Source organism: Oenanthe melanoleuca, chromosome 4A (genome assembly GCF_029582105.1).
Source record: "Oenanthe melanoleuca isolate GR-GAL-2019-014 chromosome 4A, OMel1.0, whole genome shotgun sequence".
In the NCBI taxonomy this organism is placed as follows: domain Eukaryota; kingdom Metazoa; phylum Chordata; class Aves; order Passeriformes; family Muscicapidae; genus Oenanthe; species Oenanthe melanoleuca.
In genome coordinates, this window is record NC_079338.1 from 7,466,673 (window position 1) to 7,490,142 (window position 23,470).

The following is a 23,470-nucleotide window of genomic DNA, read 5'->3' on the forward strand; positions in this document are numbered from 1 at the left end:
GTTCTGGGACATACAATTATTATTGCTCTTTCTGCTGCAGCATGGACTTCTGAGAAAGTGCTTTCTTATCTGAGCCATCTTCATATCTCATGGGACTTGGCCTTTCAACAGCAAGACCACCTGGTATCTATGTCTCAGTGGGACTGGAGCTGAAGTCCATTATTTGGGGATATTTGTATGACTCAGGAAGCCTTGCTGAAAATTATTTTACATGGGAAAACTGTTTGCAATTCTGTTTTTTGATTTCTGGAAATAATTCAGAGTATGGAAGGAGAGGCTCCCAGAAGAAGGTTGTTAGAAGGAAAGTGTATATGATTCTGCAATAGTCCTGGTATATTGTCTGGAAGGGGCAAAGATCCATTGCCTAAAATAGGAGAAGAATAATTGCCAAAAAATGAACTAAAATTGCTGCTAAGCCATTTGTAAACCTGAAATGAGGCTGAGTCAGAACTTTGTCTTACCCAGGGCACATGTTTTGAATCTGGAGCTGAATTCCTTAAATTGAATACATTCATAGTTAAAAGGGTGAGGAGTGTTCAAAGGGAGTCTGAAGTGTTAGAATTATGAGTTTGTTGGTAGAACGCTGTTGTAACCAGAACAGAATTTCTGTTTTCACTTGGGGGATGAAAAAAAGAGAAATGCCAACAAGAACAACTTCTATATTTTGATTTCTTTGAAGGAAAGCATGTGACTATTAATAAATTATCTTGCTGGAATAGCATCTTTCTTTAAGATTGTCCTTAGAGATAGTGTATTGTATTAACAAACATGAATTTAGTTGTACAGTAAGCAAAATTTTGTAAATATCAATCATCAACTTATTTCAAAAGTTGCAGTGGTGAGGAAATTTTTCTGGGATTTTCTAATATAGTCTGATTTGAATTGTTTAATAAGAAGAGGTATTGGAGAATAAATCAGATAATGAGCTGCTTTAAATAGAAGGCATAGTGCCTATTTATGATGTATAGAAGTTCCTAAGAGAGATGAATTTCCAGTTTAATATTCTTTGGCTTGTGTTTGAAATCTACTTTTATGCAGCATTTCTGACTGTTTCAGATATTACTCTTCAGACACTTACATAGACTTCATGTCTATTTGAATTATAGCTCTACCAGGTCATTTGCAGGCATATGTTCATTTATTTCAATTGTTTTTTAGTCCATTGACCTTGAGGTAAAACTTGGTAAGCCTTGCCAGAAGTTTTCTTCTGACCTAATTGCTCTTGTCAAAACTTAGGGAGCCCAGTTATCACCCTTACCAGAAGGAGTAAGAGACCAGCTCTTTTGTCTTTGGAGTCTTTGGCCCAATGTGGCTGAGCTTTGCAGTTGATCTGAGAGAGATGAAGATTTCTCCCTTACTCTTGCAGAAATAAGGAGCATATTGGGATAAATACTTCTTTTTCCTACTTTTTTGGTAAATTATTTTGATAAATTTTCTGTGGAAAAAAGGATTGCTGGATGAATTAGATTAACTAAACTTTGGATTTCTCTCTCATAGTGCATTGGCGTTGACTCTTTACCCATGAAACAGCTTTTATTTGAGAAAAAAATTGGAATTAACTTTTGTTTTTCCTGACAGAACATCATGCTTTATTGAGGGCATAATGTCAATCAGATGATTTTTCTCACAACCTTGCAACACTTGCAGCAGCTTCCATCAGCTGGCCTAATGGGGAAACATTGGTGAAAGAGTTACATACAATGCTGTTATGTGGTGGAGCAGGATTGCTACTCTGCATAAAGGAAGCAAGCATCTGAGAGATATCAAAAACTTCTGACAGGGATAGGAAGATAATTCACAAGATAATTCTGCATTGAGCTCTACTCTAGCTTCTGTGTTTTGCTGACCCAGGTCGCAAGGTTATAAAAAACTGTGGGCTGATTGTGTCATCCTTCAACTGCAGATGCAGCAGAGCTTCCCCATTGCAGTAAACCACCACCAGACCCAGAAAGTCTGTTATCACCCTCCTATTGAGGATGACTGTTTCTAAAACATTAACATTCATGTCAGGTCTAGATAGGGATCAGCAGAGGCTTAAATCATTGTCAGGAACAGCTGTGAGATACCTAATCAGTTATTTCCTAAGGAAAATGAGTTTGCATGAATAGTTGTAAATATTTAATTCAGCAGTTCAGCTACTACAGCAATGGTAAACAAGCTTCTGAGGCTGAAGAGAAGTGTTTTGTGGGACTGTACTTGATTTCTTATTCATTTTAACTTTAGTGTAGAAGGAATTAGTTTAGGTACTTTGGATTACATTTTGTGACAGCACTGATCGTTACCAGGGGCTCACTTTGAAGACATCAAAAGAGAACCATTGAAAGGTTTAGGTTGAAAGGGACCTTAAAGATCATCTAATTCCAGCCCCTCTGCTGTGGACAAGGACACCTTCCACCAGACCAGGTTGCTCAGGGCCACACCCAACCTCACCTTGAACACTTTCAGGGATGGGTATCCACAGCCTCTCTGGGCAAACTGTGCCAGGGCTTCACCACCCTCACAGTGAAGGATTCCCTCCTAACATCTAATCTAAATCTAATCTCATTTAGTTTCAAACTATTCCCTCTTGTCCTATAAATATCTGCCTATGTAAAATGTATCCCTCTTTTTTATAAGCTCCCTTTGTCTTTGAATGTCACAATGAGGTCTCCCTAGAGCCATCTCTTCCTCAGGCTGAAGAGCCCCAGCTCTCTCAACCTGTCTCCATAGCAGAGGTGCCCAGCCCTCTCATCATTCTTGTGGCCCTTCTCTGGACTTCCTGCAGCAGGTGCACATCTTTCTTGTGCTGAAGACCCCAGAGCTGGATGCAGAACTCCAGGTGGGCTCTCATGAGGGCATAGTAGAGGGGGAGAAGCACAATCATTAACATCCCTAACCCTGATAAACACGGCCAGTCCTGGTTTACAGTGTGCAGCACTTGTCCTCAGGATGAGTGCAAAGCTGGAGATTCTGCCACTGGGAGGTGTTCATGACACCAGAGTAAATTCTGGCTTTGAGAGGAAGATGACAGCCTGAGCACCTATGCTCTGCCTCAGCTTTGCACTGCCCAGTTTGTGCCAAGCTGTGGTGGTAAGCACAGCCCTTGTGTTGTGGGTGAGCCAGGATTAGGTGCTCTGTGCCCCCTTGGGCAGTGTCTGCCTCATATCTCTGCTGGCTCTCTGAAGTACTTGCTCTACATAAGCAATAATTAATGACACAGTTTAATTTCTTGTTTTGTACTTCTCACATGTTAAAACCGAATTAAATTGGAAGAAACTTCAATGTTAAATCAGGGTGGGTGTAATGCCAGTTTTGAAGTAGATAAGAGTTTCACTACTGATCTCTTGCAGAAAGGCTGATGAGAGGAAGGAAAGGAAGAAGGAAGTTAGCTTTTCTCTCTGCCTAACTGAATATTTTCCCTGTTTGAGTTTCAGTTAAACTACTGTGTAGTTTACTTGTGATTTTTAGCAGATGTGCACATAAGCAATGCTCTAAGGAAGGAGGCTGGGAGGACAGATGATGTTTACCTCTCAAACATGGTGTGGATTTCTGAGTAAACTGTGACTGCCAGCTAAAGGTTATGGGCATTTTTAACTTCTGCTGCTGGCTTCATTCACCTGTGTAGATGTTTGTCAGGAATCTTGCTGGCCTTAGTGGTATTCCGTAATCAGATTGTCACAGAAATAAGCTCCATGTGTTTTTATGCATGTACATTACAGTGTGATTCCTTTCATCAACTGATTTTAATGTGGATTTTCTCAGTCATCCTAATTTTGTTCTCTTACATGCAGTAACAGACATTATTAGTATATCGTTATACAATTTAAGGTTCTTTGGACAGAAAAGCCCTAGGTAAACAACTCATTTTTACCCTAATCCTGGAAAACACCAATATATCCTGCTGTTTTCACCCAAGAATAACATAGATGGTTAAAAACAGTGCCAATGGATCTGGCTGAATGAAGGGCCAAGCTCTAAATGCTCTTTTCAGTGTATCCCAGGTGAAGTATGTTCTCACACTGCAGCCTTTTCAGCTGGGCTAGTCTCTTACTTGGAAACCAGGGACCAGAGGTGTCAAACATTCAGATCCACCATTTTTGTCAATCACATTCATACGGCCAGGATTGCTCAGCAGGATGGCAGTGTCCACTGCTACTGCCATTAACTTACTTAAGTAGAGGAGATTTATCCTTTGAGAGATAGGGACCCACGTACTTCATTTAGTGATCATACTGGAGTGTTGATTTGGACTGATACTAGGAGAATTCTTAGCACTGGACAATTGCAGGTGTGAAATAAGTAATTTTAAAATATTCTGTGTGCTTGCACAGTTGTAATAACCCATACACCAAATTTAGATGTCCAGAAAAACACCTATGTTCTTGATATCAAGGATGCCCATCCTTGAGGTACATGACCAATTCTCTGTTCTGCATCCTCCTGCCACCCTGAGGAGGGGATTTTGTGTCCATGCTGCAGTGGGGGACAAGGAACCCTGCACCCTGCAGCACTGGTCAGAGGAGCTGAAGAGGCCAGAGCCTCTTTGAGGGCATGGCAGTAGAAATGTTGTTATTTGATCCATTCCCTTTCCTCTGACTTCTGTGTTTAATCACATCCTTTTTACATTAACATTATCTGGGAGGGACACATCTTTTCTGGTCTTCAATTAAAAAAAAAACAAACCTCCAAGAAAACCCCCAAAGTGAATTGGACATTCAGCCATGCTGAGTCATGTTTTGTTATTATGACTAATTATCCAGCCAGCCATGCAAATAAACTGTAAGGGGGGAAAAAGGATGTGTGTGAATAGCTTTTCTGTGACAGAATGGAGCCTTGGGTCGTTGTGCATAATATGTGTAACAATATGACCTAGTATGAAAGTGTTCCAGTGGCTGACATATTTGCAGTAAGAAAGTAATGAGAGAGAGAGAATTGTGGATGTTTATATTCTCTTTTCTTTTTCCTAAGGAAGAAGGAAAAACTAAGGGAAGTTTTACTTTCTCATTATATTTTTAGTGCATAGCCATGGTACCATGCAGGATGATGAATACGATTGCAGTAAATTGTTTAAATATTCCTTTATTCCCAAAGCTTTCAAAACAAATAACCGTCTTTTGAGGAGCTGGTTGAGAAGTGATGTGGGCAAGATAGTGCAAAAGAGAATATTGCATGTGAAGATAAAAATGCCTCAGAGAAGAGAAAGAGAAGTGTATGGGGGTGTTTTTTAAAAAAGGAGATAGTGCCCCAGTTATATTATTACCAAATCAGTTATATTACTAGCAATACCAGCATAAGCAGCAACAATTATTGAAAAAAACTTGTAGACTTCAATAATTCATCCTTGGTGTACCAGAAAAGTAATTACAGTTGGGACAACACCTTTTCTGTTGCATAAGTCTTCCAGTGTTACTTAATGCAAATACTACAAATGAATACAGCTTTGTCCTAAAATACATTTGCTGACTGCTGCTCATCTGTCTTCTTCATAGTAAACAAGAGACATCTGTGGGGAACGTCTGATAGCCACAGAAAATATTTTGCGTCATAGTCTCTAAGTGGTGCCATTATGAGCTATTCATACCTCAAAGGGCTGTTCTTTAGGGCAGCTGAAACTCAGATGGATATTTGGTGTTTGTGCTTCTTTGCGACTGTATTATATATTTATAATGCAAGGAGTAAAACACTGGATGGAAAAGTGCCACTTTAAGACACCTGTGAGTGATTTTGAAAAATGCGAGTAATGTGGTGGGTTTTCTCCCAAAAATGCTCAAGTCTGGCCCTTAATCATGCACTTGAAACAAGTGGGTTCAGATCTTATGAAAGGTGTTTTCTTACTCAGCTTTAAGGCACAGGCCAGTAAATAACTTCATCGGAATAGCTGAGTATGAATAGGAATAGCAGCAAATACAATCAAATGAGGGTGAATGATACTGCTGTGCTCTCTATTAGAAAAATATCTGCCAGGTGCCATTGCAGAGAATAATCCTGCAGGATGCTAACACCTCTAGTTCGCATTGCCCAAGGGAATTGGCCAGGGCACTTCAGCATGCAGCTCCCATTACTCAGTGAACAGTGTTTTTTCTCTGAAACCCTACTTTCCCCTGTTATATAAAGGCTGACTCTTTTCTGCCTTCTCCTTCTTGAAAGGCTCTTGATGCTTACTTGGACTGAATGCATTGCTGGTTATTCTCAGCTGCAAGATTACAGAGATGGCAGTGGTCAGGTCAGTGGGGCATAAACATGGCTCAGTTGGAGAGCAGATGTGAGCAGATCATTTAAGGAAAGCAGCTGAAATTCTGGGAGGCAAACGAGAATAAGACAAATTTTGAAATCTAAGGCCGTTTGACTTAAGTGCAAATTATACTTGGAATGCTCCAGAATTAAACACACCAAGGGGGTTAGGAAATTTCTTATGCCTGAACTTAAATGCATGAAGCCAAAGATATAAAATGAGGTCAGTTAGCTCAGCTGCAGTGAATCCTTTGATATTCATTTAATGGATAAGTAGATATAACTCTGAGCTTGCAGGAAAGACTTTGAATTTTTAAGTTTACTAAAGCTCTTTATAATTTTCTCACAGGTCTTTTACATAAACTGGATATTGGGAGGCCTTTCTTTAAGGAGAAGATGGTCTCTGAAACAGGCTTTCTAGAGAGGTGGTCAGTTCCCCAAGCCTGATAGCATTTAGGATGTATTTGTACAATGCCCATAATACTACACTTAACTTTTGGTCAGCCCTGAAGTAGGCAGGTAGATGGACTAGCTGGTCACTGTAGGTCCCTTCCAACTGAAATATTCTTTTTTATTCTATTCTGCTGAGCAGTTAAGCTGTACAGACAGGTAGTGCTGTTCCACTTCTGCTGCAATACCACACAGGTCTCCTCAACTTGTTACCCCTTTTCTTCTGCTTCTGAACCACAGGCAAGAGGTTGTCTGGCTCTGGGAGATCCATTGTTTTTGTTTTTGGTTTGAGATACTGGTCAAAATGGAAAAGTTGAACTCTGGATAAGGAACTGGATTCTTCTCTGTTATAGGGAGTCTTTCAGTCTTGTTCAGACCTATATCTAATGCTTTTTTTGTAGTATTTTCTTTTATTGAATAGCTTCCTTATGTATTGAGTTCCAGAAATTCCAGGTTGGTAATACGCATGGGAAACAGATTGCAACCAATAGCGGATTTAATTACTCAGGTCTAGAATTACTGAGGCAGAACATTTTTTCTTCATGTTTTTTGAAAAGGGAGAAGAATCTTACCTTTTTATTTAGAGGAAGAACTTTGAGATCAAATGACTCTGAGCTGCACTGTCATTCAGTGATCATTGAGGCAAAAATAATGAACTGGGTTTTATCCCCCTTCTTCATTTGAAAATCAGGTCTTACCAGTACTGCATGTTTTAAGCCAGTTCTAAGACTATAGTCTTAGATGCTTCAGGAAGCTTATTTTAGGAGGGAGGACTTGACTGAATGCCAACAGACAGAGCTAATCCTCGGGACATCTGGATTCGCTTCTTAACTCTGCTGCATGACCTTTGGGTCAATGATTTAGGTTGAGTTTTTCCAAAATGTTCAGTATTTGTAGATGCTTATACTGGATTTCAGCATTTCTGAAAATTAGGCTGTACCTGCATTCACTGTTTCAAATTCAGCTTCCCAAAACTGGGACACTTGTAAAAAAGGAGACAGAAGTCAAATGTGTGCCCCTGTTTCCTCATTTGTACAAGGATGGATAACTGTGTTTGTAGAGTGTGCTGAGACTTCCTGAGGTAAAAGCATTAGAGAGGAGAAAGGATGGCAGCAAGCTAGCTGCAAAGTGTCAGAAAAGTAGACATTGTTCAGTAGAAATCAAAGGATATGCTGAACAATTACCATATTTCCAAGAGTTCACCAGCCAGAGGGCTTCCTAGACTATCTAGAGGACCAAGCAGATCTGAAGAAGTGCAGAAATGGTGGGGCCGAAGATGAGTCTGCTGGCTGTCTGCAGACTGACTGTACAGCATCCAGCCCATCCAGTTGCCTTCCCACCTGTTCTCAACAGCAGCAGAGGAGCAGCTGAATTGCCGTTTCTTGGAAGGGGGCTCCAGAGACATGGGACTGATCACAGTCAGGGTGATGCATGTGCAGCAAGCTATGTGCTTCTAACAGGCTCTGATTTGTGTCCCTCACAGTCAGTCTTAGCATGCCAGAGAGGGGCAGACCTGTTGTGCAGGTGTGGAGCAGTTCTGCTAAACATCTGCTCAGATAGTGGAAGAGTTCTGGTTATATCAAGCTCCTTTCGTGAGTAGGCTGGGAGCTGCTACTCTTCCTGCTTTCACAGGTGGTGAGTACATCACTTCTATGGCTGCATCCTGACTCCAGTGTCGACTGTGGCTGCTATCAGACTGAATGAGCTGAAGCACATTTATGGAGCAATGGCCGGGGAGTGATGCTACTAATGCTTGTAGACAGAAGACAGTTTCTAAAGAAAATCCTCCATTCCACAAATAGTTCCTACCATCTTCTGGTCCTGCAGACTGGGAGTAGATGCATCATGAAGCCAAGTCATACATACTGTTTTTGCCCCTTGGAGCAGAGCACTTCTGCAGTGTGGTCCTGAAACCATCTAGGACCCAATTCTGACCCCGTTGAAGGCTCCTTCTTTTACTGTACAGAGCAAGCAGCCCCTTAGGCCTCACTTTTTTTTTTTTTTTGCAATATGAATTCCACCTCCAGCACAAGCAAACACAAAGCACAAGTGCTCGTGTCCTTATCTGTACCATCCTTGAGCATCTGAAATGCATTTTTGTGTTGGGTTGATGTGGCCAGAAGAGTGAATACTATCACCATCTGTTGAAAGCCTGGTGGGGCAGTAATTCCTTATCTTTGTGGCACTACTGTCTGCTAATGGACCATCTTTAAGACAAGATGGGGCAATCATCTTTATCTTTTTGACAACCCATCCTCCCTCCAAGAAGACATCATCTGCTGCTGGCCCATTAAGTGCCACTGTATGACTGATAAAATTACATCATCCCACTGGGAGATGCTCCAACCAGGGGGAGGAGCCAAGCCTTTCCTACCTAGATAAAAACGGAGCTGTTGGACAGCCAAGTTATCCATTTTTCCACTGGATTCCAGAGGAGAAGCCGGACCTTTCACATCATCCCTGGACTTCTGGAGGAAGGCTGCACCCTTCTACAGGAGCACTGCTTCAGCTGAACCACACCTGCCACCGCAGGGGGACTGTAGCCACCATTTGATCGGACTGCTACCAACACCCTGACTGACGGGGTGTCAGGTTGTATTCTGACTCTGTCACGGTTGGGATTGTTGTGTTTGGTTTTTTTTTTTGTAAAACTGTATTTCTATTTTCCCAGTAAAGAACTGTTATTCCTAATTCCCATATCTTTGCCTGAGAGCTCCTTAATTTCAAATTTATAATAATTTGGAGGGAGGGGGTTTACATTCTCCATTTCAAAGAGAAGCTTCTGCCTTTATTGGCAGATACCTGTCCTTAAAACCAGGACAGATTTTGGCGCCCAATGTGGGGCAAGAGGGCATCAAGAGATAAAAGGAATAACAATTCTTGAATAATTTTTGTGTGTGCTGGATATAGAAACCTCATTAGGTGGCATCATGTGGTCTAGCTTGCTCTGGTTCAGGTGGCACGTGGTCGTGGCTATATTTCTCCCATTTGCAGGCCCTTATCTAAACATGGGCCCTATAACTAGTGCTTCTGTGTCTGTTATCCAGTTTGCTTTATGGGTTAATAAGGTAAGGAATTTGTGGGTTTTTAACTTCCTTTGGAAGGCGGGTACATGGATTCAGGGCTATCGCACGCTAACTATATGTTTTTGGGGTTACTTTAATAATGGCACCTATTGTGAGGAAATGACACCAGGGCAAATTGTCTCCCAATTCTTCACCCGGTTTTTTGGGTCTACCCCACCAGTTTTTGAAGGGTTCAGATCTCCTCTGAATGTTAATGATACCATACTGTGGCTGGTGTTGCTGATAGGCCTGTTCTACTTAGCATTCAGAGACAAGGGAATATTGGCTTGGATAACAGCACTGATACCTACCCCAGGAAAGAGAGGTGCTGCCCCAGAGCCTGACCCTACCCCAGAGACTAGAGATGCTGCCCCAGAGCCTGATCCTGCCCCACAGCCCACTGCAGAGAGGAACCATCTGGAATGGGTGGGGGTTCTAGTGAAGGAGATAGGCCAGATGTTGAAGGAGCACTTTTCCCCAGCTAGTGAGAAACCCTCCCCCTGCCCTTAAGAGGGAGAGTCAGATGGTGCTGCGGTGGAACCCGTAGATGTTGTATCTGTCCAGGTTCCAGCCGGATCACAGGGGCAGCCACAGCCAGCAGCAGTTGCCCCTGTGGAAACTAGAAAATCTAAAATGAAAACAAAGCACCTAGATAATAAGGATCAGCAGGGAGGGCCCTCACAACCAGCAAGGGAGACAGAGGTTGAGATTGTCACTGAGTCCCTCTCATACGATAGTCTTCATAGTCTGCGAAGACATTGTACGATGGGGCAGTGAAGCTTTTACAACTTGGCTACTCCGCATCTGGGACCTTATAGGAACATGTGTGCAACAGGATGGTACTGAGTCCAGGAATTTGGGACCCAGGACTCTGGTGAGGATCAGGTATTTGTAAGGGAGCAAGGCCTCTTTTCCCTCTGGGACCAGCTTTTAATGAGCATGAGAGAGAGGTTTGTCCACAAAGAGAGAATGCAGGAGCACCACCATAGAATGCGCTGAAAGACCCTTGAGGAAGTGATCCAGCAGCTGAGAGAAGTGGCAGTATTAGAGGTACTCTTTGGGAGGGATGGACAGCATGACAATGACCCTGACAAGGTCAGGTGCGCAGGGCAGATGTTGTGGAATCTGGCAAACCTGAGAACATCTCAATATACCACTTTTATTGCAATAATTAATGCTGATAACAACCAAGAGACAGTGGGTTCTGTTGCCAACAAATTCAGAAATTTTGAGAGTATGATGAATGGCCCAATTCAGGCTCATGTCTCTGCTGTGGTCAAGAGCCTCCAAAAGGAGATAAGGGAGGTGAGGGAGGAGGTGAGGAAGATCAGTGCGGCACCAGTGTGAGTCACAGGCCCCCAGGTTAGAGCACAACGCCCCTCAGCTAGGGAGAGAGGGTACACCCCACGAGCTGACCTGTGGTTCTTTCTGCGTGACCATGGGGAAGACATAGGGAAATGGGATGAGAAACCCACTTCTGTCCTGGCAGCACGGGTGCGTCAACTCAGGGAGGGAAATGCTAACCAAAGAAGTTCTACTAAAGTAAAGGTAGCCTTGACCTCCCACAACCTAGGTGCAGGATATTACAAAAGGGAAGATAATCTCTCAGATCCACTTGAAGGAACCTCTACTATGTATGCCCAGGAAGGAAATAATAGCCAGTGCTAGAGAGGCCCTGACTCTAGCCAGGGAGAGGCATGGGATAACAGGATCTATTGGATAGTGTGGCTGAGATGGCCTGGCATATCAAAGCCACAGAAACATAGAGTGTTAGTTGATACTGATTCACAATGCACCCTAATACCATCAGAACATGTTAGGGAAGAACCTGTTTCCATTGTTGGAGTGACAGGGGTGGCAGAAACATCCAATTGTAACTGGCCCAGGGGCACCGCGCATTCTAGGCTTAGACTTCCTCAGGAACGGCTACTACAAAGACCCAAAGGGGTTCAGGTGGGCTTTTGGAATAGCTGCTGTAGCGGCAGAGAACATTAAGCAGTTGAACACCTTGCCTGGACTATCAGAAAATCCATCTGCAGTAGGACTCCTGAAAGTGACAGAGCAACAGGTACCAATTGCCACCTTGACAGTGCACCGCCGGCAGTACCGGACTAATCGAGATGCTGTGATCCCCATCCACAAGATGATCTGTGAACTGGAGAGTCAAGGAGTGGTCAGCAAAACCCACTCACCCTTCAACAGTCCCATCTGGCCTGTGCGCAAATCTGATGGAGAATGGAGATTGACTGTGGACTATCGTGCCTTGAATGAAGTGACTCCACCGCTGAGCGCTGCTGTGCCGGACATGCTGGAGCTGCAGTACGAGCTGGAGTCCAAGGCAGCAAGGCGGTATGCCACCATTGACATTGCCAATGCATTTTTCTCCATTCCTTTGGCAGCAGAGTGCAGGCCTCAGTTTGCTTTCACCTGGAGGGGCGTGCAGTACACCTGGAACCGACTGCCCCAGTGGTGGAAACACAGTCCCACCATCTGCCACGGACTGATCCAGGCTGCACTGGAAAAGGGTGATGCTCCAGAACATTTGCAGTACATCGATGACATCATTGTGTGGGGGAACACGGCAATGGAGGTATTTGAGAAGGGAGAGAAGATCATCCAGATTTTGCTGGGAGCTGGTTTTGCCATTAAAAAGAGCACAGTCAAAGGACCTGCCCGAGAGATCCAGTTCCTGGGAGTGAAGTGGCAAGATGGACGGCGCCAGATCCCCACTGAGGTCATCAATAAGATCACTGCAATGTCTCCACCAACAAGCAAGAAGGAAACACAAGCTTTCCTAGGTGCCATAGGCTTTTGGAGAATGCACATCCCTAAGTACAGCCAGATTGTGAGCCCTTTCTACCTGGTCACCCACAAGAAGAACGATTTCCACTGAGACCCTGAAGAGCAGCAAGCCTTCCCCCAGATCAAGCAGGAGATTGCTCATGCCGTAGCCCTTGGCCCAGTCAGGATGCGACCAGAGGTAAAGAATGTGCTCTACTCTGCAGCCGGAAACCATGGTCTGTCCTGGAGTCTTTGGCAGAAGGTGCCTGGTGAGACTCAAGGTCAACCCCTGGAATTCTGGAGCAGAAGTTACAGAGGGTCTGAAGCCAATTACACTCCCACAGAGAAGGAAATCTTTGCTGCCTACAGAGGAGTTAAAGTTGCCTCAGAGGTAAATGGCACAGAAGCACAGCTTCTCCTGGCACCCTGACTGCCAGTGCTGGGGTGGATGTTTAAAAGAAATGTTCTCTCTACCCACCACACCACCGACGCCACATGGAGCAAGTGGATTGCTCTTATCAGGCAATGTGCCTGTATTGGCAACCCAAATCGCCCTGGGATTTTGGAGATAATTACAAACTGGCCAGAAGGTGAAGATTTTGGTCTCACTGATGAAGAGGAGCAGGAACAAGGGACCCGAGCTGAAGAAGCTCCACCATACAACCAACTGCCAGCAGATGAAAAATGCTACGCCCTTTTCACCGACGGTTCCTGCCACATTGTGGGGATGAACCGGAAGTGGAAAGCAGCCGTATGGAGCCTCACACGACAGGTTGCACAAGCTACCGAAGGAGAAGGTGGATCAAGTCAACTTGCTGAACTCAAAGCTATTCATCTGGCCTTGGACATTGCTGAGAGAGAGAAATGGCCACATCTCTACCTTTACACTGATTCATGGATGGTAGCCAATGCTCTGTGGGAGTGGCTGGAAAGGTGGAAAAAGATTAACTGGCAATGTAGAAGAAAACCAGTCTGGGCTGCTGATGAGTGGAAAGACATTGCCACTCTTGTAGAGAAGCTACCCATGAAAGTCCATCATGAATGGATGCCCGTGTTCCCAAGAGTCGGGCTAATGAAGAACACCGGCATAATTGAGCAGGTAGATCAGGCTGCTCAGATGGAGGTGTCAAAAATAGACTTAGATTGGGAACACAAGGGAGAATTGTTCCTAGCTTGATGGGCCCACGATGCCTCAGGTCACCAGGGCAGAGACACCACCTATAAGTGGGCACGAGACCGAGGGGTGGATCTAACCATGGACAGCATCTCTCAGGTTATCCATGACTGTGAGACGTGCTGCCATCAAGCAAGGCAAGCGGGTGAAGCCCCTCTGGTATGGGGGGCAGTGGTCCAAATATAAGTACGGAGGGGCCTGGCAGATTGACTATATCGCACTGCCTCAGACCTGCCAAGGCAAGCACAACGTGTTGACTATGGTGGAAGCCACAACCGGATGGTTGGAGAGCTACCTTGTGACTCTTGCTACTGCTCAGAACACCATCCAGGGCCTGGAAAAACAAGTCCTCTGGAGGCATGGTACCCCTGAGAGAACTGAGTCAGACAACAGGACTCATTTCAAAAATAGCCTTATAAGCACCTGAGCCAGAGAACACAGCATTGGATGGATATAGCATATCCCTTACCATGCACCAGCTACTGGGAAAGTTGAACTGTGCAATGGCCTACTCAAGACTACCCTGAAGGCACTTGGTGGGGGAACCTTCAAGAACTGGGAAACAAACTTAGCAAAGGCACCTGGATGGTCAACACCCGAGGGTCCATCAATCGAGCTGGTCCTGCCCAGTCTGAACCCTTGCACACAGTGGATGGAGATAAAGTCCCTGTAGTACACATGAAAGGCATTTTAGGGAAGACTGTTTCGATTAGTCCCGCCTTGGGCAAGGACTCATCTGTGGGATTGTCTTTGCTCAAGAACCTGGTTACACTTGGTGGGTAATGCAGAAAGATGGGGGAACCCATTGTGTACTGCAGGGAAACCTAATTTTAAGTGAGAACTGTGTGTAAGGTTTCTTTATGCAGATGGTAATAGAATATGGGGTGGATAATGTGTTGGGTTGATGTGGCCAGAAATATGTATTCTGTCACCATCTGTTGAAAGCCTGGTGGGGCAGTAATTCCTTATCTTTGTGGCACTACTGTCTGCTAATGGACCATCTTTAAGACAAGATGGGGCAATCATCTTTATCTTTTTGACAACCCATCCTCCCTCCAAGAAGACATCATCTGCTGCTGGCCCATTAAGTGCCACTGTATGACTGATAAAATTACATCATCCCACTGGGAGATGCTCCAACCAGGGGGAGGAGCCAAGCCTTTCCTACCTAGATAAAAACGGAGCTGTTGGACAGCCAAGTTATCCATTTTTCCACTGGATTCCAGAGGAGAAGCCGGACCTTTCACATCATCCCTGGACTTCTGGAGGAAGGCTGCACCCTTCTACAGGAGCACTGCTTCAGCTGAACCACACCTGCCACCGCAGGGGGACTGTAGCCACCATTTGATCGGACTGCTACCAACACCCTGACTGACGGGGTGTCAGGTTGTATTCTGACTCTGTCACGGTTGGGATTGTTGTGTTTGGTTTTTTTTTTTGTAAAACTGTATTTCTATTTTCCCAGTAAAGAACTGTTATTCCTAATTCCCATATCTTTGCCTGAAAGCTCCTTAATTTCAAATTTATAATAATTTGGAGGGAGGGGGTTTACATTCTCCATTTCAAAGAGAAGCTTCTGCCTTTATTGGCAGATACCTGTCCTTAAAATCAGGACAATTTTCTATACAAGATGGAGAAAGGCAAAGAAAAAACAAAGCAAAAAATGTGTTGTTTGAGAAGAAAAAGAGAACAGCTAAGGATATGAATGCTACAATTGTGTCTTTCAATGAACTGGTAGTTGCTGGAGATGTTCTCTTATTCAGAAAAGTAGAGGAGAAGGTATTTAGCTTAATTAGATCACTGATTTTCTTTGCTGTCTAATGATTACATTTATTCTGTGCACAGGGAAAGCTCAAGGTGTAAAAGTAGGCAGTTTAATGACACGTAGACTTCATGTAGCTCTCTGCTTAGGATGAATTTCACCCGTGGTAAATAGAGGAATTATAAGAGAGATTTCAGGTTAATGCATCTGAACAGGCAGCTTTCATATGCTTGTCCTCATATCTACCATGTTGCCAAAACAAAATCCAAAACCAAAAAAGGACCTAATGACCTCACGTAATGCACCAATGCAGTTGATGTGAGTCCTCTTGGTGGGAGTAATGCATAGCACCTCCCAGGGAGTCTGGTGATTCCTGCTCCCTGCTCCATCTGGCGATCCCTGAAAATGGAGCAGAAGGGGTCAGGGTGATCAGCACTGGCTTCACCATCAATTCTGCAGAAGATAATGCTGCCCTAGAGCAGAGTGCTGGTTTCTTTTAAAATTGTCCTTCACTGGTTGGCTCTAATAGTGTTAAAACTCTTCTGAATGATACCCTAAACTGAGCCAGAATTTCAACACCAGATTTATGGTCAGATAGTGTTCAAATTTTTTAAGCTAGAGAATCCATAGCTTTGGGAAGAATCTTTTTAGCTTGTTAAGTCACTGTTTTCATTGCTGAAATTTATTAGGTTAACCTTCCCACACCCCCCACTCCTTTGTGATTTGCCAGAGAAGTGAATATGATAGGAAGTGACCTGAGGTAGGAGTAAGGGCTTTCTGCTCATCTCCTTTCCCATGCATCCAGCAGCAATGGTTACTTAACTCTCAGCATTAGGTGGTGAGTGCTGCAGGAGTCATCCTGAATGTCACCACTGCTTTCCTGCGTAGAAATTGCTCTCAGTATGTTTTTGCAAATTGCTCTGAAGTAAAATATGTGTTTATGCATTCACCCCCACACACATGCATTTGCATAATTTGGATCAGCCAGAAACAGAAACTGAGCTTTAAAGAGCTGGAAGTATTGAGGAACATTCTGTTCAAAAGACTTTTGACCATTCTGTTTCGATATTCCTGCCTTCTCTTTAGCTCTATGTATCTTCCCTGGAAGTAGTCTCCTGAAAACACACAATCTCAACTGCTGCAGTGAAGAGCTACTTTTGCTCTCATCCTACGTGAGGGAAAGCCATGTTATTATTTGAGGATTATTTGGCTCTTTGTCTGAGTCAGGTATGGTAAAGAATTGTTTATAGGTTGGATATCATCGTTTGATACTACAGCACACGTACCTTTCCTGTAGTAACTGAATAGCAACAAATGAACACAGGTATTCACTCAAGACTGCAGAAGAAATAATATTTGCATATGTGTTCTTATCCTACCCTGCTTGTGCCAAAAGTACAGTTTTGTATTTCTTAAGGCTGTGAATCAACATTCTGCTTTTTGCCATGTTTTGGGAGTTTTAAGGGGCCATTAGACAAATTAGTAGAATTAATTAGATGCATGCTCTTCTTTTTACAGAAACCCCAGAAACATTTCAAATAATATTCTACAGTGTCATATCTTTACCCTGCAAGGTTCAGCAATTTGCTAGAATGGCTAGCTATTTTCTCCAGGATCTGACAAAAATCCTAGAGAATAAAATGTTCCAGTAATCGTCTTTTCAAGTGTCTGTTAGTTTTTAATCATTTTCCGCCCTTCTTTTTTTCAGAAGTACCATATATTAGTTAAAACAAAAACAAAAAATAAACCACAAAAAAAATCCAACACACCACCACTATTCCTGCCTGTATCTTTCATTTCACTTTTGTGCTGAATCACAGTGTTCTGTTACAGCCTTTTTTTATGGTGTAATTGTTTTGCATAATCCATTTTCTCTGAGCACTTCATAGCTTCTGTCTGAAGCTGTTGCTGCTATAATGAATGTAGTCATAAGTCTGTCACAGGTAACAAGCTAAATTTAGACCTCAATAAACTAGGGGAGAGTATACTGTAGATAAGTAAGTGCATTGAGATGCAACAGATGGATAAAAAGTCCACTTAGGGCAGATTAACAAAGGGGAAACACATAACATTTGGTTCCCTCCCCCACTGACCACCATCACCCATGTTCTAGCAAACAAAGATGCTGTGTGAAAATACAGATACAGTCATAGTACCCTCAAAGAGTTCCAGAGTGTATTGCTACTATGGACAGGTGCACTGTGCTGGATCACTTCCCTCAGCCACCTGCAGATGTAGAGTGGTGTTTCTATAAAGCTTGGAGCTGCACAGCTCTACCACTGACCTGAGGGAGATCCCAGTTCCTCCAGAGAGGGTAAAACTGTGATTGGGAGCTGTCAGGCAGGACAGGACCCAGTGCTCCTGGAGCTGGACATAAGTGTCATTGGAGACAGAACTCATCTGATCCCCACCATCATGATTCCTCAGGCAGTGTGCCCCTAAAGAGAACCTCTTAGTCATGTGTTCCTCAGACCTGGGCAAGCCAAGTTCCCACAGTGAAATGGCTGGGTGATTGTCAAAACTGAGATCATTGTATGTTTTCTCTTTTGAGAAGAGGAAAGTGAAGAACATGGAGAAGAAAAAGCGGTGGGAAAGATGAAGGCAGGTGATATAATATACAACAAGATGGAGAGAAACCGCATTCAAGAGAGATCCACTTCTCTCAATTGTGATCCAATGGACGTTAAGTACAGGGAATAAGTGAGAGAAGGGCAGAAAAGAGTGAAGAACAACAGAAGGCAAGAAATGGCAAGGAAAGGAGAGAGTGAAATAGAGGCAGAAAAAATTAAGCGAGCAGGTCAGATAACACAGATATGCAGCTCCTTTGCCACACCTGGTTTAGTCTTTGCCTTTCTGTGTGATGCCTTCATGCTGGGCTGTGACACAGTAATGGTGAGGCCATGCCCTATGGGGTGATGGGAATGCCACAGCTGTGCCAAGCTGTTGCTGCTGCTCTTGCCCACTCACTGTGACACTGGGGCAAACATCTGTCTCTGTGTGACAGGAGGATGGCCAGGAATGCAGCACCAGCAGTGGTGAGTGACACAGCACCAACAGTGGGGCCAGGACCTCAGGGCTGCTGGGCATCAGCAGGGATGTTGATCCTTCCTGTGCTAAACAAACAGGGATTCAGTCACACTGTTTGATTTTTTGAATGCCATTTACATAAGCATCTTACAGTTGAACCAGTTGCACTTTAGTGAAGAGATTAAATTCTGCCTTTTAAAAAGGAAATCAGCTATTTTCCTGCCAAGCACAGTTGCACCCTCCTGTTGCCTGAAGAATAATGAAACACTGGCATGCTGACATATAAATCATATTGCTGGAAAATGCATTATTTCTCTTATTTGTGTCTGCATTGTGCCACAAAGTGCTCCATCTTGTAATTGAGGGGTCTTTGATGAATTCATTTCATGAAAAATCTGTGGAAATTATTAGCATAGCACATTTCCATAATTAAAATGTTTCCTACTTTTTAGATTTGAAGACTCCTTGACTGACATATGTACTTTAATGCAAAATTCTATGAAAACTTAAATACAGGCAGAACAAAGTTTTTATGCATAAACAATGTTTTTCATTAGACCAGTTGTTATAGCTGAGAAAAGCAATCAAATCATATGGATTCAGGGACACTTTTAGGTGATGAATGAAAGCTTTTTTAATTGCTGATCACAAAGAAATGGGCAGTATCTCTCATAGAAATATCTTTGCCTTGATGGTTTGCAGTGAGTCAATAAATAAACATTTTCTTTACTCACGGGTTTGCAGTTTTAGATAGCACCTGAAATCAGACAGTTCTGCAAAACAGAAAATTCCTTCTGCCATTCTCTCTTCAGTAAAAAATGTGCCAAAATATAGCAGATAGCATGGAATAATGCTTTAACTATTAGTTGTTGTCTGCAAAGTCCATTTGTCTTGCTAAGGCTGTCATTTGGCTACATTACTCTTCCCGTAACCCTGGAAACAACATCAAATACTGTGATATTTGAAAAGTCTGAAATATAATGTACCCTTAAAATGCTGTGAGTGGTTTATGAGACTCCCTGTACAAAGGAACAAAAAAATAATTTTCCTTTACAGAGGGCATTAAACAGTGATGGATGTGCATTGCTTTGTGAGAAAGCTGATCCTCACCTGTTGTAGGTGGGATGAGACGCAATGCCAGCAGCACTGACAAGTTTCCTATTTACCTGCCCACAGAGTTCAGGAATCCCTCTCTCAAAGTGTTACAGAAGGGGATTTTCAGGAGGCAATAAATAAATTTTGATCCCTCTGGTTAATGCATTAAGGTCAAAGAGATTCTATCTAGATCTTTTTAAAATACTCTTAACCTGCAGACATACTGCTGTCTGTAGTGCTAAGTGCCTTAACTGGATGAGGAGTGTATACAACCCTTATGAAACTATTCTTAAGTATTCTGGTTACTATATTTATCTCTGTCTTATAACAAGACAAAAAGCACTTAGCTAAATGCAGTCCTGGAGTGCTTAATCCAGTTAAGATTATTTTGTCCTTAGGTGTCTTCTACTAAGACTTTTCCTAGCTCACCATCCTGCTGCATCATGCAAAAAGCTGCTCTGTGTGGTTAGGCCTGTGAATTCTTTAATGGCCATTTATTCTGTGAGCTCCTCCAAGTCTCAGCTGTTGGCTGAGAACATTGCTCACGCTCATTAGGAAGCCTCATTCCTCTGCCCCTGGCAGCTCACATCTGCTGTAATGCAGCGGAATGATGGCTCTTCCTGGAGACTGGAGAATCCAGGTTTCATTTCCCAGTTTAAGCTCAGTCAGCATTAGCTGTACTGTTGATGCTCTTGGTGACCAAACACTTTCCCTCAACTTGCTGCTATTCCACCTGAGTAGGAGGCCAACCATTCTAATGAAGCAGAAAACCCACCTGTCTTCCTGGGAGCTTTCAGCTGTTAGACAACCTGTCAACAAAGTTTCCATAAAATACACTTTAAAATAATGCTTTGCACTCCAAGCTTGGGAAAAATCCTTTTCCTTTGGCTGAATTTTTGCATGGTCAAGTCTGCATACAAAGAACATTCCCTGAAAAATTTTGATAGATCTTTCTGTGTATCCACAAGCATTTTTTTATAATTTAACCTATTGCTTCAAAAAGACTTTTCTTTTACCTGTGTATCTCAGAACTTTTCCCCAGTCACCAGATCTTTTGTAGAGGTCATTCTTCTAGAGAAGAAACAACTGTGTGATTTTGATAGAGGAGCACTGAGGGATGAGCAGCAGTGATAAGAGCCTCAGCTCAATAGGGTAACAAATAAGATCACACACTCGTTTTGAACCAGAATAAAAGCGTGTCATTTGATGTGGTTATCACCGCCCTGAGAACAGAGACAGAGCAGATCCACTTAATTTAAGTTTGCTATTCAGGTGTTGTTTCTAGTTGCAACTTTACTGAGGGTGTCAGGAGTTACATTGTATTTTCCCTAGATTATGTGTGTCCTGTCAGTAGCAAGTATTAAGGTGAGGCCTTGAGTCCATTCACCGGCAAGTGGTTATAGCTTATGCTGACTTTTGCTGATCATGTTTGTCTTGAAAGATGTTTTGGTTGCAAGATTTGCTAGATGAGGTACAGCTCATGCTTCTGGTTTTCACAGCACACCAGGTAAACTGTCGTACTTGTTTTTGATCCTTAGTGGCTCCAAGCCAGTAGGGCCATTCTGCCACCCACTGGATCACACAACTTTTTGGACATGAGAGGTTACATTGGCCTTCCCAGGTGCTTTTGTGGCAGTAGGTGGTGCCTACAGAGCCAGGAACCTGAGAACTTGGTCCAGCTCCAATTGCTGGAGGCTTTGCTGAGCATTCATCAGTCATACTTGAGCATGTTTCTAATTTGTGGTGGTAGACTTTTCTCACCTTGAAGTGATTGCAGCTCTCTAGGCTAAATGTTGCCAGCAACTGTTTTAACTGACTTGCCTTTCCTTCCAGGATTAATTTTTCTCCGTCTCTATTTACATGGTGATAAGAAGTGATAATCCCATTCTGTCAGTCTGGACTGATGAATCTGAGAAATAGAACAGGTAATTTCTAATTTGGCTTGTAGCTTTTGGTGACTCAGGCAGTGAGAACCACTCCCTCTCTATGGAGTACATTCATAACAAAATTATTCACAGTTTCTTCTGCCCAAGTCATCTGCAGGGAGGGAGATCCTTGCCCTGGAGCAGGGAAGGAAGGATAAAATTTTGTAGCTGTTGCTGTGAGCATCTTTTTTGACTTCCTGACAGTTGTGGGTGGTTCTGTTTTGTGTTATTTTTATAGCTACCAAGTTGTTTGAACTTGGAGTAGTCTCTAAGCAGAGAAAATCTTTTGGATATACCTATTGAAAAATGCCCCTTGAGTTCATGGGGTGTTTTGCAGGGAAAGTGCTCACTGGAGAGTACTGGGGGGCAGATTGGTTCTGATGGTGGGGATAGGAACAATTTTTTCTTTGGAAGTGTCAGGTGTCTGAGGGTGTGCAATCCAGTAGAGCTGACCTGGGCAACATGGAGTGACAGCATCTGTCTCACCTGCACCTCTCTGGCTCTCTGTTCCTCGGACTCAGCCCATCTGAGTCACAGAAAGCAAGTCACCAGTGAAGAAATGACCCTTGTGTTGAATTTTCCATCATTTAATGGGGCTTGAGAGTACTGTGTCCTTACTGAGAGTTGTTGCCAGATGTTCCTCTTCCCTGGTTAGTGCTAGGTGAGGATATTTTAAATCGACGCCTTGGATATTTTAAATTGAATCCCAAGCTCAGATGATGTGGGACAAGTCCACCAGTGCAAGCAGCTGTCAGTGGCTGCAGGATGCTCTGGATTAACCTGTCTATCATATCATCATTTAGATATCCTGATAGTATGCTGCTGTTGCCTAATACTAATCCTTTGGAGGATTAGCTCAGTTTCTTTCTTTCTTTCTCCTGTGCCTTTCCACTGGAAAAGACATCTCAGATATGTTTCAAGCAGGGCTGGCAGTGATTGAAATCAGCCAGTAACCTGTCTGATTTCCCAGAACAGGACCAGCTGTGGTGCTGCCTGGTCCAGACACCAGGTCAGATTTCTCTCTTTTTTGCTCTTCCATTTGCCAGGAAGATGCTGATTCCTGTGCAGTGATAGGTGCTTCAGCAGGATTCCCTGTCCTGGCTCAGAGGGCAGGACAAAGGCAGGCTGAGGAGCTGCTAGCTTTTAGATCTTTCCCTTTGAAGTCCTGTTGTTGTGCTGGATGTTTGAGCATGTAGTCTTACTTCTCATGCCTCAGTAGCTGACTGAACAAGCAAGGAAAGACATACCAAGAGTGGAATTTGGGAAAGGGAAGATTGAAACATCCAGGAGGTCTTTTAAGTACAACCCACTACGCCTCATTTTTTGGCATTCTTAGCAAGATCAGAGAATATGTCTCAGTAAGTACTTCTGTCTTCTCCTTGCAGAGTCCTGTGTTGTGTAAACGAGCTGATGGATGAAGATGAGAAGGACAGGGCAAAGAGGTATGACAGTATGTACTCCTGGAGGTGAATTGTAAATGCTGTGTTGTCCAGTGCTTGACAATGAACTTTACTCCACTGATGTCAGAGGCAAAGCTACCACACACTTTACAAGCTGTGTATAGCTGACCACAAGCAGTATAATTTAGTCACCGTTCAGGCTTCTCACCGAGTTTGGCTACCCCTACAATGGGGTGAGAAGCCTGAATGGTGACTGAGTTATTCTCCTGTCAGAGAGGCACTTGGCTCAGTTCTGTTTAGTCATTGTACGAGTGCCGAAACAGAGATGGCTGTGAACGTGAATGCTGGATTTGAGAACATCCAAATGCCATCCTGAATATGAGTGGAAATGCTTTCTGCATACCACCCTCAGTCTGGATCACAGGAAGTGTGTATCATCATGAATACATTTGTAAAGCAAATTAATTACTACTGGAAGAGGTTGTATGAAGAGTGTTATCTCAGATAAAAGCATTGCAAAGAACACTTCAGAAGAAACTGAATGGATTTGCTTTCTCCTTTATGTTTTTTTTTTTGAAGGG

The 23,470-nt window shown here is 43.3% G+C and overlaps 1 protein-coding gene across 1 annotated transcript in view; it reads left to right on the forward strand.

Moving 5' to 3' along the window:
* The window catches only part of PASD1 (PAS domain containing repressor 1), a 61,126-nt gene that overhangs the window by 8,350 nt on the left and 29,306 nt on the right, over positions 1-23,470 (forward strand). The window contains exons 2-3 of the mRNA XM_056491853.1: positions 21,398-21,489; positions 22,875-22,931. Coding sequence (XP_056347828.1) covers positions 22,900-22,931 — 32 coding nt within the window. The 5' untranslated portion in view covers positions 21,398-21,489; positions 22,875-22,899. The remainder of the gene's footprint in view (positions 1-21,397; positions 21,490-22,874; positions 22,932-23,470) is intronic.